This window comes from Plutella xylostella, chromosome 4, assembly GCF_932276165.1.
Source record: "Plutella xylostella chromosome 4, ilPluXylo3.1, whole genome shotgun sequence".
In the NCBI taxonomy this organism is placed as follows: domain Eukaryota; kingdom Metazoa; phylum Arthropoda; class Insecta; order Lepidoptera; family Plutellidae; genus Plutella; species Plutella xylostella.
Window position 1 is genome coordinate 7,251,483 of NC_063984.1, and position 14,448 is coordinate 7,265,930.

Consider the following 14,448-nt stretch of genomic DNA (forward strand, 5'->3'; position numbering starts at 1 on the left):
ATGACAATATGCAATTATCGTTATAATAACATGAACATAATTCGTCGCCATTTCCTGAAACTATTTGGACACAGAAGTTTAAAAAAACTTTCTTGAACAGTCGCCGTGTCGAGTTCTTTTCACAGCGTTTATTGAAAATTTAACTCCAATTTATTGAATTGAATGCATTCAATCTTTGGGCTCAGAGAGTCATTTAAATGAAACGAAAATGGAAACGCTTCTGTAATTTATTTTCCAGCTTTTCAGTTACATGGTACATGATTTAATTATACTCTCTAAATTGGTTATTATACAATTTCGATTTTATAAATATTTTGCTATCTTAACCTACCTTTGGTATATTTAGTTGTTCTAAATTGCAATATGTAGTCATAAAAATTATCACTAAACTTAAGATGACCTTTAATATATCGCTTGTACCAAAATGGCCGCATCTCTTGCCTTATACATGTACACAACAACCTTTCATCTCATTTCTAATGCGATATTCAATAATGAAGATTTTTAAACTAGCTAGCTAACTATAAATTAATTGGTCCCTAAAAAAGCGTACCTAGTTGTAAATGCGATTATCTTTGAATCATAATTAACAATTTGCCAGAACTATGAAAGAGGGAAAATATACAGGGTTAAATTAATGTCAACGGACAATAACGGGAGCTCCTTCATTTCCGAACATCCCCTGATACGCTTGATTTTTTAATTTCTCATCGCACTTCATCTAAATCATTGGTTTAAAAATATATATTCCTAATAAAAAATAATTATACCTATTATACTGATTCTGAAGGCAGAAAATTTCATTTTAAGTCAAACTAAAAATTTTGCTAGCCTAAAATGTGATTTACGGAAACACTAATCGAGTCGATTTTTAAACATACAGTACATTTCAATCTTATAAACGACATCAATGTTTAAAATTAAAGTAAGTTAACCAAAATAATGGACACTTAAATAAGCATCAAGTTTCTTCGCTCTCGACGCCGTAACTTGAATTTCGTTTTGGTTCCGTATTACCTGAAAATTAAAAAACAATATTCTTATTATTATAATACATTTCTAATTAAAGTAAAAATTAAAACTAGCAACACACAAACGCACTAGACCAGCGTGGTGGACTAGCTAGGCCTAATATCCTTCCTTCATTGGAAGGAGACCGTGCTCTAGCATTGGGGACGTGATGGGTCATGTTGATGATGATGATAATGACTAAGCAGATTCATCTGCCAAGTTGAGCAAAACAGCGGCACGGCTTTTCTCGACACTCTTTTGACCCTCTGGATCTTTGTTATGGATAGTACTAGAAGTCTGGTTTTGCGTTTGTATATCACTGGGCTAAGAATTATAACAATATTGGTATGCGATGATTAATCCTTACCAGAAGCGTAGCACGGGGCGCAAGACACTCACACCAAGACCTGACAAAAGTTTTTCATCGTGCTCACTCACATCTCTTAGCTTTGAGAACGAGTGCGAAGAAAACTTTTGTCACGTTTTTACCCCGTGCAAGACCTTCTGAATTGGCTTGAACCTCTCCATGATATTCACCTTCTCTAAGCAGCCAGGGTCCGAGCCGGTCCGTGAGCAGGAAGCCGAGCGGCGTGGTGATGATGATCAGCTGCACCAGCAGCCGCATCAGCGTCTCGGCGTACTCCATGCGAGGGTCATCCACATTCGGCAACAACGTGTCAATGGCCAGCGGGCATAGCACCGCCTGCAAATAATATTAATTAATTGTATATATATAAAAGAAGAAAGTGACCGATTGGGCATCAACGCACAGCCCAAACGGCTCAAGCTACAATCAGGAAACTCGGCACGTAGGTTCCTTGGGTAGTGTAAGTGAGCACTAAGAAAGGATTTTCAGAAACTCAACCAATAGGTCCTTCAGTTAAACCCGGAATTCCCACGGGAAAACTTTTTAAGGCGAAGCGAAGCTCGCGGGAAAAGCTAGTATGTATAATATGCACATTAATATTAAAACGTAATTTTTAAAGTAAATGTGAGGGAGTGTACTTTGAGTATATTTTACGCTGCAAAAGCCCCGGGGATAAGCTGTCCTGAGCATAAATTTAATGTAATTATTTTTACATTATCATTTGAAAATCCTTTTCAAAGTCGAGTACAATTTGTAAAAGCATCAAATGCATAACTGTTATAATGTATGTATATTATAGGTATGTAAGGTACAGTCACATACAACGTTTAATTAATTAACATGTTATTAATTAAGTCACGTTAGATGCAGCCAGGCAGCCAGCCGAGTAATACCTCTGTTACGTAAATAACACAATTTTGTGTTGTATATGCCTTTTTACATTTTCCATTTTATTATATAAGTATCATTCGCATTGGAAATAATTTTTTATGCCTATCTAAGTACTTAAAATCTAAACTTATTTGTCCACCCATAACATCCATCTCTGATAGGTCACTCTCTCTCTAAATCAACGCACGAACGAACATAAATTTTCACGTAATTCCATGGTTCGCGCATCGCTCCGAAGCTTCGGAAAAGCAAAACTACTTTCATACGTGTCGATTGCGCGACAATTCTCGTTCGTTCGTTCGTCAATTTACCCCCCCTGGCCATAACCTCTTACCGGCACAATGCTCTTAGGCACCCAGGCGGCGCAGACGTACAGGCGCTCCCTAGTGCTGAGCCCCGCGCACACCGCCCAGGTCACCGCGAGCCGCACGCCCAGGCTCACTGCCAGCACGGCCAGCCCTAGAAGTAGGGTGTCCCACGTTGATGCGTCGATCTGGAAGTGAGGGGTGAGATTGTAGAGTGTTTACCTATATATAGTGTGAGTATGTAGATGTAGATTACATTATGGTATATCTAGTAACTATAGGTATATACATTAACCATTTAGGTATTATTAGAATTACATAAATACCTATAAGTGGTTTAAAAAATATGTCAGTGTTCTCTACATTAAAAAAAAATGTAGTCCAGAATGATCATCTAAATCCTCTCTATTTCGGCTTACTTTACCAAAATTCTGTAGAATAAGACATTATAGCAATTTGCTGTGGTTTACTTGAGCAATATGTCGGGGCTATTTAGTATGAAATCAGATGTTCGAACTTGTTACGTTAGACGAGCCCGTCATAAACCTGAAACTTTATCAGTTCAGATTCATGAACAAAATAGTTTCGTAGAGCTTTAGGGAAAACCTGCAAGTTAGGGTGAAAGTTTGTAAACTTGAAATGCTGGGGATTAATTTCCCTATTCTATGTAGGAAATCTTCAAAAGTAGGCAACTTCATTCGTGATACGAACTTTTAAAAAGCAAGTAAGACCGATTTCAAGTTTCAACTACATAAGCTTTAAAGAACAGTTTAAAGTATTGTGAAGTTTGAATAGCTGTGAGAATTGCGTTGCGGAAAAGTATTGCACCTCTACTTTACTCTAATTAGTAAAATTAAGTTTTACTTATTAGAGACGGCTTATTTTTCTTAGCGTGTCGGTAATAGTAAAACGTAGAGCTGGTGTAGCGATAACCACCATTATGATAGGATAAGCCAGTCACAACCACAGTCTGCCCCTGGGTGCGCTAGACTTGCATAAGTTGCAGTTGATAAGTCACTTGGGTTGGTTCCTTTCCTTACTTAATAGTCACCAACTTTATCCACCCTGTAAAACGAAAACACTTTACCCATATAAAGTTCCTCAGTTAGACTTCCATGTAGAGTTTTTTGATCCGTAACTACACAACCATTAGTCTAGTTACCGGCCAAGCAGGACAGAGCTGCATACGAATTTTGTTTTGCTATTTTTGACCAATGAATGTAGGTATTAAATTTGCACGAACCTTGAAGAAGGTCCCCGAATACGCGAAGACCATGGGTTCGAGCGCGGCCCACGCCACGCGGTAGGCTGTGGCGGCGGGGTTCCTGTTCAGGGGCCAGCCCGCGCGCGCCCAGTGGTGCGCCGCCGTCGCGTTGCACGCCAGCACCGCTACCCCGCCTGGATTGTGAGAAGGAATCGTTTTAAATGTTGACAGTTGTTTTATAAACTTGCGAGCAATGATAAAGTTCCAGTCACAATAGAACCAAATTAATCCTAAACGGAAATGGCTATATTTAACTGTGCATCAGAATATTACCAAAAACGTAAATTTCAATGCCCGCGAGTGTACTTAACATAGATATCAAATCAAAAGGTGTAAGGAATCTGTATTTTTTTTAATCAACAAAAACTGATGCGACTACTCGACTACTACAATAAACTGATGCAGTATTTTACTAAATATACCATAAGTAATCGGAAAATTTTCATAATAGAGTTTTAACTGAGTAAATAATTTTCAGTGAAACAATTTAATATAAAGTTCAGATAAACTAAGTGAGTGATGGTACATTGTTATGTAAATTTACTGAAGTCCGACACGGGTATCAAACAAAACCTTCAAGACCTTTGTGAAATTGTTTGAACGTCTTCATATTTTCATAGAGGTCAAATAAATTTGAAGAAATTTGAGCTACACTTAGTGCCTGGGATTTAATATCGAAAGTCTATCTTTAACAACATGACCAGTCCTGACCTTAAACGATAAGTTAAGTTTTGTTTGATATTGTAAATTTAAATAATGAAATTCTACAACTCTTTGTAACTTCACTCAGGCATAAAATTTACTAATCAATCCAAGAGTTCAAGCAGAAGTTTTATAAGATGGTACCTAAGTACTTACCCTATCATTTAAATATAATAATAGAAATGCCTAAAAGTGATAGTGGCTCTTAGCTTTATCAATTTCGATTCAAAACGTTTATTAGGTACAGTATCGAAAAATTTGAGCTAATCTAGGGTTTGTCACGTGGTGGTAGTGAAAAGATTAGCCAATGCTAGCTGTCAAAAATTCAAATAATACTGTTATCGGAAATTTTAAAGTAGTATAGACTACCCCAAAATTAAATTTGTTCAGATTATATCTGTCATCCAAATGTTGTCTGGTAGAGATTTCTTCAAGCTTGTTGCTTGCCGCCTTTTAGTACTGTTATTTTTAAGTTTATAAGTTGTTTTTTGTATGCAAGTAAAGAGCATTGTATTGTAAGCCATCTATTACCGACGCCGCCCCAGCCCAGCATCATGGTGCCGAAGTTGCCGAGCAGCCCGCCCAGCAGCACCAGCAGGATCCTCAACTCAGTGACGTATGGGTCGTCCCGGTGCGGCGCCACCCGCGCCAGGCTGCCCCAGCCCACGCCTAGGGCCACCCCTACGAAGAGGGTTAGGGCTGCCTGTAATCCAATGTTTTAGGGTTTATAAAATAATATTATATAGGGTGCATGGCTACTACTGTATATTAACTTTGATGGTCACTTTGCCTTTTTACTACATAGTTTAATTTTTGGACGATGTACTGGACTTATTGCAAAAGCATGACTGAAACCTGCTTATAACGAAATAAAACCTACGGGGCGCCGTGGCTGCTATACTCGGATTTGTTAATCACATATTTGTTAATATGGTTTCGGTATTTTCGGGGGTTCACTCTAGCTTTTAAGCCAAAGATCCTTAGTCAATATGATATACGTAGGTAAATATGAAGTGAGCTAGGTTGTTATTACGTTAACGTTATGGTATGATTTGAGTAGAGATAGTTGGGTAGCTAGACAGTAATACTGGAATTTTTGAATTCACAAGAAAAATCTTTTTATAGCAATGTGATGCTCGTGGTTAAAATAAAGTCAAATTATACGTAATACTGCGTATACCAATACCAATAGTAGGTATTTATCAGCCGGAGTGACCCCCCGGTCCCTGGGGTAAGCCGTGGGTTCTTTGTGGGATGTTCTTAAGTGATGGTTAGCGAAGGACAATGAATGCCGAGGAAATAGAGGAAATCTAATTCAAATATCATTTCGCTTCTGACATCAAAGCCCAAAAGAGCCTTTCCTTGAATTGACAGACGATGGCCGAAACACAGTTAGCAGATATTCAATTTGAGCTGGCCAATTGTTTAAGCGTATTGTAACCACATTTTACCTGGCTTATTGCATGTAGAGTTTGTGTTCCTTAATGTTATGTAGGTATTGTATGTGTTTTTTTATAATTATATTAGTATTATGATAATTTGCTTACAATAAAATATTTAGTATTATGAAAAGGGTACCTAAGTATAGTAAGCCGAAAGGTAAAAAAATAAACTTCCAAAAGTCGTAGAAATAAATTTGTAACACCTGTATATTTATAGGAAAAATAATAATTCACATGTTTGAGTATTGAATGCAGCAAATGAATTGACCATACACCAATCATTATCAATTTATTCATCTGGATATGTGTATAAATAGCACAGTTCACTCGTCTAGTGTTACCACTAATGATCACAATTGAAGTTCATTACATAGAGCGATTTATGAAACACAAAACATGGGGCTACGCCAAATGAAAAATATTTTTTTTATCTCGTATGGATTTAGAAGGTATGCCTTAGTTGCTTTTTAAATATTTTCCTCTCGTTAGCCCGTTTGGAGATGTAACAAAACAGAAACATTGATAATCAAAAACTTAATTTAACAATTATTATGTCCGACCGGTATTTGTACCTAGGACCGTCGGTACAGGATTCAAGGTTGCCAATGCCAAACACTGTGTTTATCAGCCAAAACAAGACAAAACTATATATATTATTCTAATTGCTAATTAACTAACTTCTTTATACTCCCTCGAGAAGAACACAGAGAAGCATAGAATCTACATTACACCAGAACGGTACCCAGCGCCAAATTATCTTGTTTACCACAAACATACTCACTTTCACATACTTATAAACATCGGACGCGTCAACGAACATGTAGCTGTACACGAGCCCGTAGACCCCCACGCTGAGGGCCGTATCGACGCCGCCGGCCGTGCACACGAGCTGGGGCCAGTTGCGAGAGCTCCCCGGGCGCTGCTGCCGGGCCACTGACGGCATCACCACCGCGCAGGAGACGGAGGCGTAGATTGAACCCAGAAGGACGCCTGTGGGTGCAGAGGTTAGGATTAGGGATCTCCGAGGGGGTGAGCTTAAAGGATTGTGCAGAGCTGACCACCAACCTCCAGTAGTGGAGAGGCACTATAAGAAGAAGGAGCTTTAGCCGTTTATAAGACAAAAAAGTCATTTTTTAAAATTTTATTTTTAACTTAATTCCATGGTATTATACATAATGTAGAGTTCAAAATAACATGGTCATATTTTTGCCACTGCCTGAAAAGGGACATTTAAATGTTTCAGATTCGTAATAGGTACCTAAGTAGTGATTTGGTATGTACACTTATTCTAGTACTAGTTACCCGCTCTACATTAAACACAGTCATGATAAGTCGCGAGCTGTATAAGCTGTTATAACCAAGCTCAAAATATGGCAGCACAACTTGTGTAAGTAATTTAATTTAGTAGTCAGTTACAAACGGTAAAGTGCTGTTTAGCGACCGTTGTTATGAGTAGTGCGCCATTGCATTGCTATTGTTCACAGGCACTATATTAATGGCTATTGATAAAATACGAATAATTTCATCAGCTAAAACTCTACCGCACTTAATTAGAATCTAACCATTCGATTTGGCATTATGTTTATTTGACCGAAATGTAATGTTTCAGTATGATAGCTTGCTCGTACTGCATTTTGCCTGTAAGCTTTGATTCGCTTTAGATGGTTTTCCCGAGGGCATTTCGTGGGCACAAGCATCTTGAGTCACGATCTAGATTCCCTACTTTCATTAGATCATTACACAACAACTGCAGTGCCTTTTATTTATTAACTGTTTTTTATTTACTTATTCACATTCTGCAAAATGTAATGAACCCTCTCTACCTCTGTAGTCTAATACCTATATATGCACATACTGTACATAGGTGGTAGATACATAGAAAGTACAGTCGCATGGACGGTTGTGAACAGAAGCCGCCGTCCGCGCCCACACGATCGGCTTCTATAGACCACTTGGAGCTGCGAAAATGCATTCAAATCTGGAACGAGACGAGTTTTCCAGCAGATTTTTATTGAATTGCTTTGTATTGCGCCGCGCCTCACACGCCGCGCCCCATTGTGCGCGCTCGTGACAAATTCCATTTATTATTATGAGGGCATAAATGCGCATGCCTTTCTTTCTATTTCTACTTACATTTGTGGCACATCGGAGTGGCCAATTTCCCGGTGTTGTTACAACGGGAAATTGGTAGGCTGTGGTATTTAGTGATTGTTTATATTTTTTACGCGACCGAGTACTTTTGTATGCATTGACTTGGTATACATAAAATCTATGAGCTTAATTTTCTTGACTTACCCCACAGCCACGGGAACCCAAAGAGTAGATGTGTAGAGACAGTCACCGCCGCCACTTCGGCAGCCCAAGGCAGGGAGCCCAGCGACAGGACCCGCTTCCATTCTGACCTCATGTAGTTTACATTCCAGCCCAGGGACGCCTTGCCAAGGATCACTACTGGGTATATTTTCCTGAATACAAAAGAGTTTTGTTATAATTTTAGATCAGACGGGATTAGCCAGATTAGCCCGTGATACAAGGCCCGTGCTTACAAAGGTTTTAGGTATAAAAAACGAAACGAAAATTGGAGTATTTACCATACAAGATATATCTATAAAATCACCAGGACTTATTATGTAAACACATTCTCCGCCTTACATATTGAGCAATCAAGAACCATTTGTTCTTCGTTCCAGTCGGTAGAACTAATAAGTAGTACCAACACCAGCATGATTGTAAACCTAGACGCGAAAAACGCTCACCTCAAAAACGTGTCAACCTCACTATAATCCCGCATATCCAGAAAGTCCAGGTTGGTGGCCACAATGCCGGTGGCGAGGGCGGCGAGCAGCGCCGGCAGCGTCGTGGTGGCCTGCAGCAGGCGGCCGCCGCCCCACGCCACCGCCGCCACCAGCGCCAGGCGCGACCACGGCCCGTCCCAACGCCAGTCCGAGCCAAACGCGCAGTAGAGGAGACCCCATGATGATGCGGCTGCGGAGGACGGGGAGATTTTGAGTTTTCAAGTTAAACCTACCTACTTTTTAGTACTTAAAAACTTTTGAGGCAAAACGAACCTCGCTGGCAAGAGCTAGTAATTAATAAAGGTATATTTATTGTATAGTTTTGTGAGTTGCCTTAGCCGGTTTAGACCTTGGGGATATGCACAAAGGTTACATTCAAGAGAGCCAGGTGCAGGTAGGTATATAATATTAATAGAATAGAGTTACGTTACGTTGGCTTTAAAAGTGTGTGTGCTATTGACTTAGTAAAATTGCATTCTTGTTAATACAGAAATCTGCAAACACTAGATTTTTTATCAATAGGTAGGTTCATATTCTCTTATTTCGAATAGGAAAAAGTATTCACTTTTCTATAAGGCAAATTTAAACACTCACACATGGATATAAATGAGATCGTTATGCCAATGGGTTTATCTAAATTGAGAAGAAATGGCGCGGAATACTGAGACAAAGTTGAGCACTTACCTAATATAGCCAAAGTGAAATAATGACTGACATCCGAAGCTTCGATACGCGACGACTTTTTCTTGTCAAGTTTATCTTCTATTTGTTTTTCATTTTTAAAATATTTGAGTATATCTATTGTCCTGAAAAATAATAACAATTCTTAAACACTTACTTGAGTAAATAGCAATTAAATTAATTGAATCAATCAATGATTTACTCTTTGAATCTTAGACTGAAATGTAGCAATTGTGAAAAAGTTATTGAATGTATGAGAAAAGACATTCAGCACTCCAATAGTAAGAAGTAAGTAGGTATCTATTCTTACGAATTTCGTGAAATGCTGGTTCGAAAATCGCTTTCAGTTTGCATGATGAAGCTATCGTGCTCACTCATTGGAAGAGGAACTTTGCGGAATATCCACGGAGCAGTTTCATGTCCTGAATACCGCACGAGAATAATGCGATGTACTTACTTACGTTTTCACTTCCCTGTCTCTGGATATTGCGTATACAGCATTATCGATGGCACTGATTCCGTCGAGCACCTTATCTGGAGCAAATGAGGCATTATAATTAAGTCTGCGCTTCTCTCGTGTAAGATGTATGTAAACAGGGCACGGTCGGGGCGCGCCGCGCATACCGAGCATATCACAATCAAGTTTATTCACGTCATATCAGGATTTAACGATGCATACTATAATTACGGTAGCTCCTCGTGTATGTACACAGTGGCACTGATTTATTGTGTTTGTTTCAAATTTCTAGAGATAGCTTTGATTTACTTAGCGAAACGCAAATTTCAGATACGATTGTTTTGTGTCTGAATTACCTTGATTATGCGGCACATCCTCGTTCGCCATTACGGGAGAGCTGTTCCGCTCTATTGATAAATTAATTCACCATTAATGTTAAACTCGTAGTTCCTAGTTAAAAGTTTAATTCTGCCAAAAATGTATATTGCCTTAACAGATGTACATCTAATAAACTCAAGTATATTAAGATATAATTTCAAAGATTTAAATAGATATAATTTTTCCTACTGTAATATTTTAAAAAGGTGTATGCAGCCTGTATAAAATGCTCCATAATTTAGTGTCTTAGCCTTTAGTTGCCTACTTATAAGTTAGTCTTAAGGCTATTGTAATAATTTATGAAATAAAGAATTTTGAAAATCAATCCATTAATGTTAAACGCTACTGGCTAATGTAGATTTACCAACAATATTATCCCCCTTAATTTATAGAATGGCCGTTGAAATTGCACGCAGTTAGTTATGACTCGGCCATGCTGAATAAATAATTGTCCGCGGCTTAGTGGCCGGATTACCGTGGAACCTATTATTGTCGAACTTGCAGGTACAATCATATAATTTCAGTGCTATGGAGGCACGCGGCACATACCTGTAGTCTTTTAGGGACATTCAGACATTTTTACATTCAATATATATGTAAATAATACAAATACGGAACCACAACGTAATCCACCGAGCCTATCGTAATTTATTATGAAGTGCGTAAAGTATTTATATTTGTAAAACAAAGATAAGTAATACACCGAATACTTCGTGTAACCGCACACGACTGCCGGCCGCGCGTGGCGCCTACTTTTACCATTATTTGCTTACATTAAAATATCATCGTAAAAAACAACTATTGCTGACTTTTAATAATGTAATTGAAGGCAACAAAGCGCAAGATCAGCAGCGGTGACCTTATTCTTTGATGAATGGTTCATCAGATACTATAAATTGTTTACGGTATTTTTTATGAATTTTGTAAAGCAGTTTATTATTATTATTACTACTTATTGTATTTTTTAATCATACCCCTTTGCAATCTTGTAAAGTAGACCGTAGTCATTTTAGAGTGACAAAGATGTCGATTCTGAAGGCAGAAATTCTAATTTTAACGCTGTCAAACTAAAAAAATTGCTAGCATAAAATGACATTTACGGAAACAATCATAGAGTCGAATTTTAAACAAAGAAATTAAGGTTTTGACAGCTCTAAATTTAGAATTTCTGCCTTCAGAATCGACATCAAAGAGTTGCTAAAATAAAATTCATTCCAATTGGTTACAAAATAAAAATGAACCAGAAATAATAACTAAGTAATACCTGATTAATGCTTAAATCATAATTATTACTTACCTACTTATATCAGCAGGACTGTGTAGGTAATAAAATATACATTTAGGTACTTTTGAATGGTTATTGGAGTCATAATTGATTATATTTTTATCACTTTTTATTTTAGGAATGAATTACCCGTCACTAAAAATAATACTTTTGAGATAATGATTGTGCCTACTTACATAAATAGGTTTTTTCCATTGATAAGACCAGATGTAATTAATCGTAGGTATAACCTTCTGGTGACGATGCTCGCGGTTAATTAACCAGTAAATACAATACAGTCAATATGAGTGTATTTCAGCGGAATTCTGATTTACTGCAGATGCATCCTTATACTTACCTGTAGTGTGTTTGAAATTAATATTGTGAACAAAAGATCACACAACTAGAAATTCTGAATAACTATTTACTTCGGCCACCAGTCCTACATATATTTTAAAAAATCATAATGGGCCCCTGCAATTCATTATTTCCCTTCGGCTTGCTATTACTATTTAAAGTTACTACGTCTAATGATCCTAACCTAAGTTTTATATTTTGTAGGTTGCCATTCAAACTGAACAAAAGTTTAGTGTATTAAAAGTTTTCTGCTACAAATTTTAATAAGTTTGCACAAGATTTTATACATAAATATTTTAATCGCTCAAGTGAGGCCTATACCAAATATTGAATAAAGCAGTTATGGAGATAACTTTTTATTGCCAACCTGTTTGTTAGGTATGCGGTATGCAGTTGTTACGAAATATGACGATAGTGCATCCTCAGCCCCAGCCATGTCATCACTGGTAGTGTAGGCGGAGAAGGTGAAGTGAGCCGTACATATCGGACAAAATATCGACGCTCGAAAGGCCAGAAATACTAAAAACTTTTGAAACGTGGAATAAATTACTGATTCCGGCAATGAATTGAAGTTACTGTTGAAAAAAAATGTCGCTTAGTTATTTTTCTTACATTTCCAAATAATATCTTCAGAATAGTATCTTTATTAGGTACAGACGTTCACTGTCAATGGGTAATACGTGCTTTATATTTAAGGAGCATCATTTTTACACCCTGTGTTGTACTTATTTTGTTCATTACAAGGTCTACTCGTAGTAAATTAGAAGCACTAATTATTTTAAAAGAATTACCTTTAAGTAGAGTTAGTTTCCAAGGTACAACAGTGCTAATAACATAATTATTTAATTCATATTATTATCTATCATACATGCTTAGATCATTAGTTGACGTATTTGTATAATAGGGTGAAATTTTACCAGTGAACTCTCTTGAACTCACTTAAACTAATTTCATCTTTTATAGCAACAAAGGCCACAAGGCTCTGTAATCCTCTGTAAAACCAAATCCAAAGGTTGTCTGGCAGAGATCGCTTTTAGTGATAAGACCGCCTTTTGTACCCTAATTAAGTTACATTTTGTTATTCTGTTTTGGTGTACAAATAAAGTGTATTCTATCTATCTATCTATCTAAAACTGCCAGAATCAAGTTCAAGGCAATCGATACAACTCAAGATAATTACAATTCTTGCTCGGTTTTTTTTAACCATCCTGTAATTTATAAATACAATCGACTATAGATACTTTAACGTAGATTAATAAGGCAGCCTAAATTTTTCCCATTCAACACAGTGAAACCAATTCTACTTATGTCAAGATTACACTATGGTTATTTTTCATATTTATGATAGAATAATACTTACAAATAATATGAATAACAATGAAACCGTACATAACAACTTAAATATACTACTTGTCGTTAATTAAATTGGTAGGTACTTTTAGCTATCATTGCTAGAAATTGATAATTTAATACGGTATGGTATAATAGGTATATTTTTATGATTTAATATTTAATTGATTATAAGTGTTACCAATATTTGTATCCCGATGTTTGTGAGTGTCATAGACTTATAAACTACACTCTCGACCACAAGCAATGAAAAGATTCCAGTGACTTATAGAATGTCAATGGCAGGTGGAACTTTTAATGGATCGTGAATGTATTTATGCTTTTTATACAAGAAAGTACATTGTCTTTTTTTTAAAAGATGTAAAAAATCTTCAAAAGTACTTACTCTCATACATTATCTGCTATTTTATAACACCACAAACTCTTCACACATTATAAAACACTTGCTGCTGATTACTACTGAAGATTTACTCTACATAAAGTCGTAGACTACTGCAATAAACTTCTTTATCACCAGCCAATGAAATGTCTTTAACTTCGACAGCTAAATAAAGATTATTGTTTTAATTTCGAACGATGAGATTTGGATAGAGTGGTGAGTACCGGACGTCGACATCGTCTGAATGAAGGCGGCGTCGGGGCGAAGGCGCCAATGAATTAATAATTCCTGACCGATGCCGCTGGATTCTGCACGCAAACTTGTGTCCTTCTACAACTGCATTTTTAACTCTCTCAATGAGTGGCGATTGAGGACGTATTAAGGTTCCGTGGGAAAAACATGCGCAATATAGCAGTTGGTAAGTATATACGCGAAGAATGGCGACAGACAACCGAATGGCGTAGTGGTTAGTGAACCTGACTACTGAGCCGAAGGTCCCGGGTTCGATTCCCGGCTGGGGCAGATATTTGTTTAAACACAGATATTTGTTCTCGGGTCTTGGGTGTTGATATTTATATTTAGTATCTATCTATCTATGTATTTGTGTAGATATATCAGCTGTCCGACACCCATAACACAGGTTCTACCTAGCTTGGGGTCGGATGGCCGTGTGTGAGATGTCCCCACATATTATTATATTAAAAATGGTCATTATCATAGGTTCGAGGAAAAAATATTTTTTGTGTATCTTTATTCTATATCTAATGAGTGTCAGTTAACTATTTCTGACGGGTTTTTAATTACA

General features: G+C 37.2%; 1 protein-coding gene across 1 annotated transcript; it reads right to left on the reverse strand.

Annotated features, from left to right (window-relative positions):
* Positions 1-213: 213 nt before the first annotated feature.
* On the reverse strand, positions 214-10,317 carry LOC105392930 (putative SLC9B1-like protein SLC9B1P1). Its single transcript, XM_048628688.1, has 11 exons — positions 10,272-10,317; positions 9,920-9,992; positions 9,462-9,583; positions 8,739-8,967; positions 8,278-8,447; positions 6,764-6,972; positions 5,072-5,243; positions 3,818-3,972; positions 2,604-2,762; positions 1,549-1,714; positions 214-1,017 (listed from the first exon to the last, which is right to left on the reverse strand). The coding sequence occupies exons 1-11, from the start codon at positions 10,300-10,302 to the stop codon at positions 962-964; spliced, it is 1,542 nt and encodes a 513-aa protein (XP_048484645.1). The 5' UTR covers positions 10,303-10,317; the 3' UTR covers positions 214-961.
* Between the last annotated feature and the right edge of the window lie 4,131 nt (positions 10,318-14,448).

Coding starts and splice junctions, on each gene's coding strand:
- LOC105392930 (XM_048628688.1), bottom strand. CDS start 10,302: ATGGCGAACGAGGATGTGCCGCATAATCAAG. Junction 9,584..9,919: donor AGAGACAGGGAAGTGAAAAC/GTAAGTAAGTAC, acceptor ATTATTTTTCAG/GACAATAGATATACTCAAAT. Junction 5,244..6,763: donor ATGTTTATAAGTATGTGAAA/GTGAGTATGTTT, acceptor ATTGGATTACAG/GCAGCCCTAACCCTCTTCGT.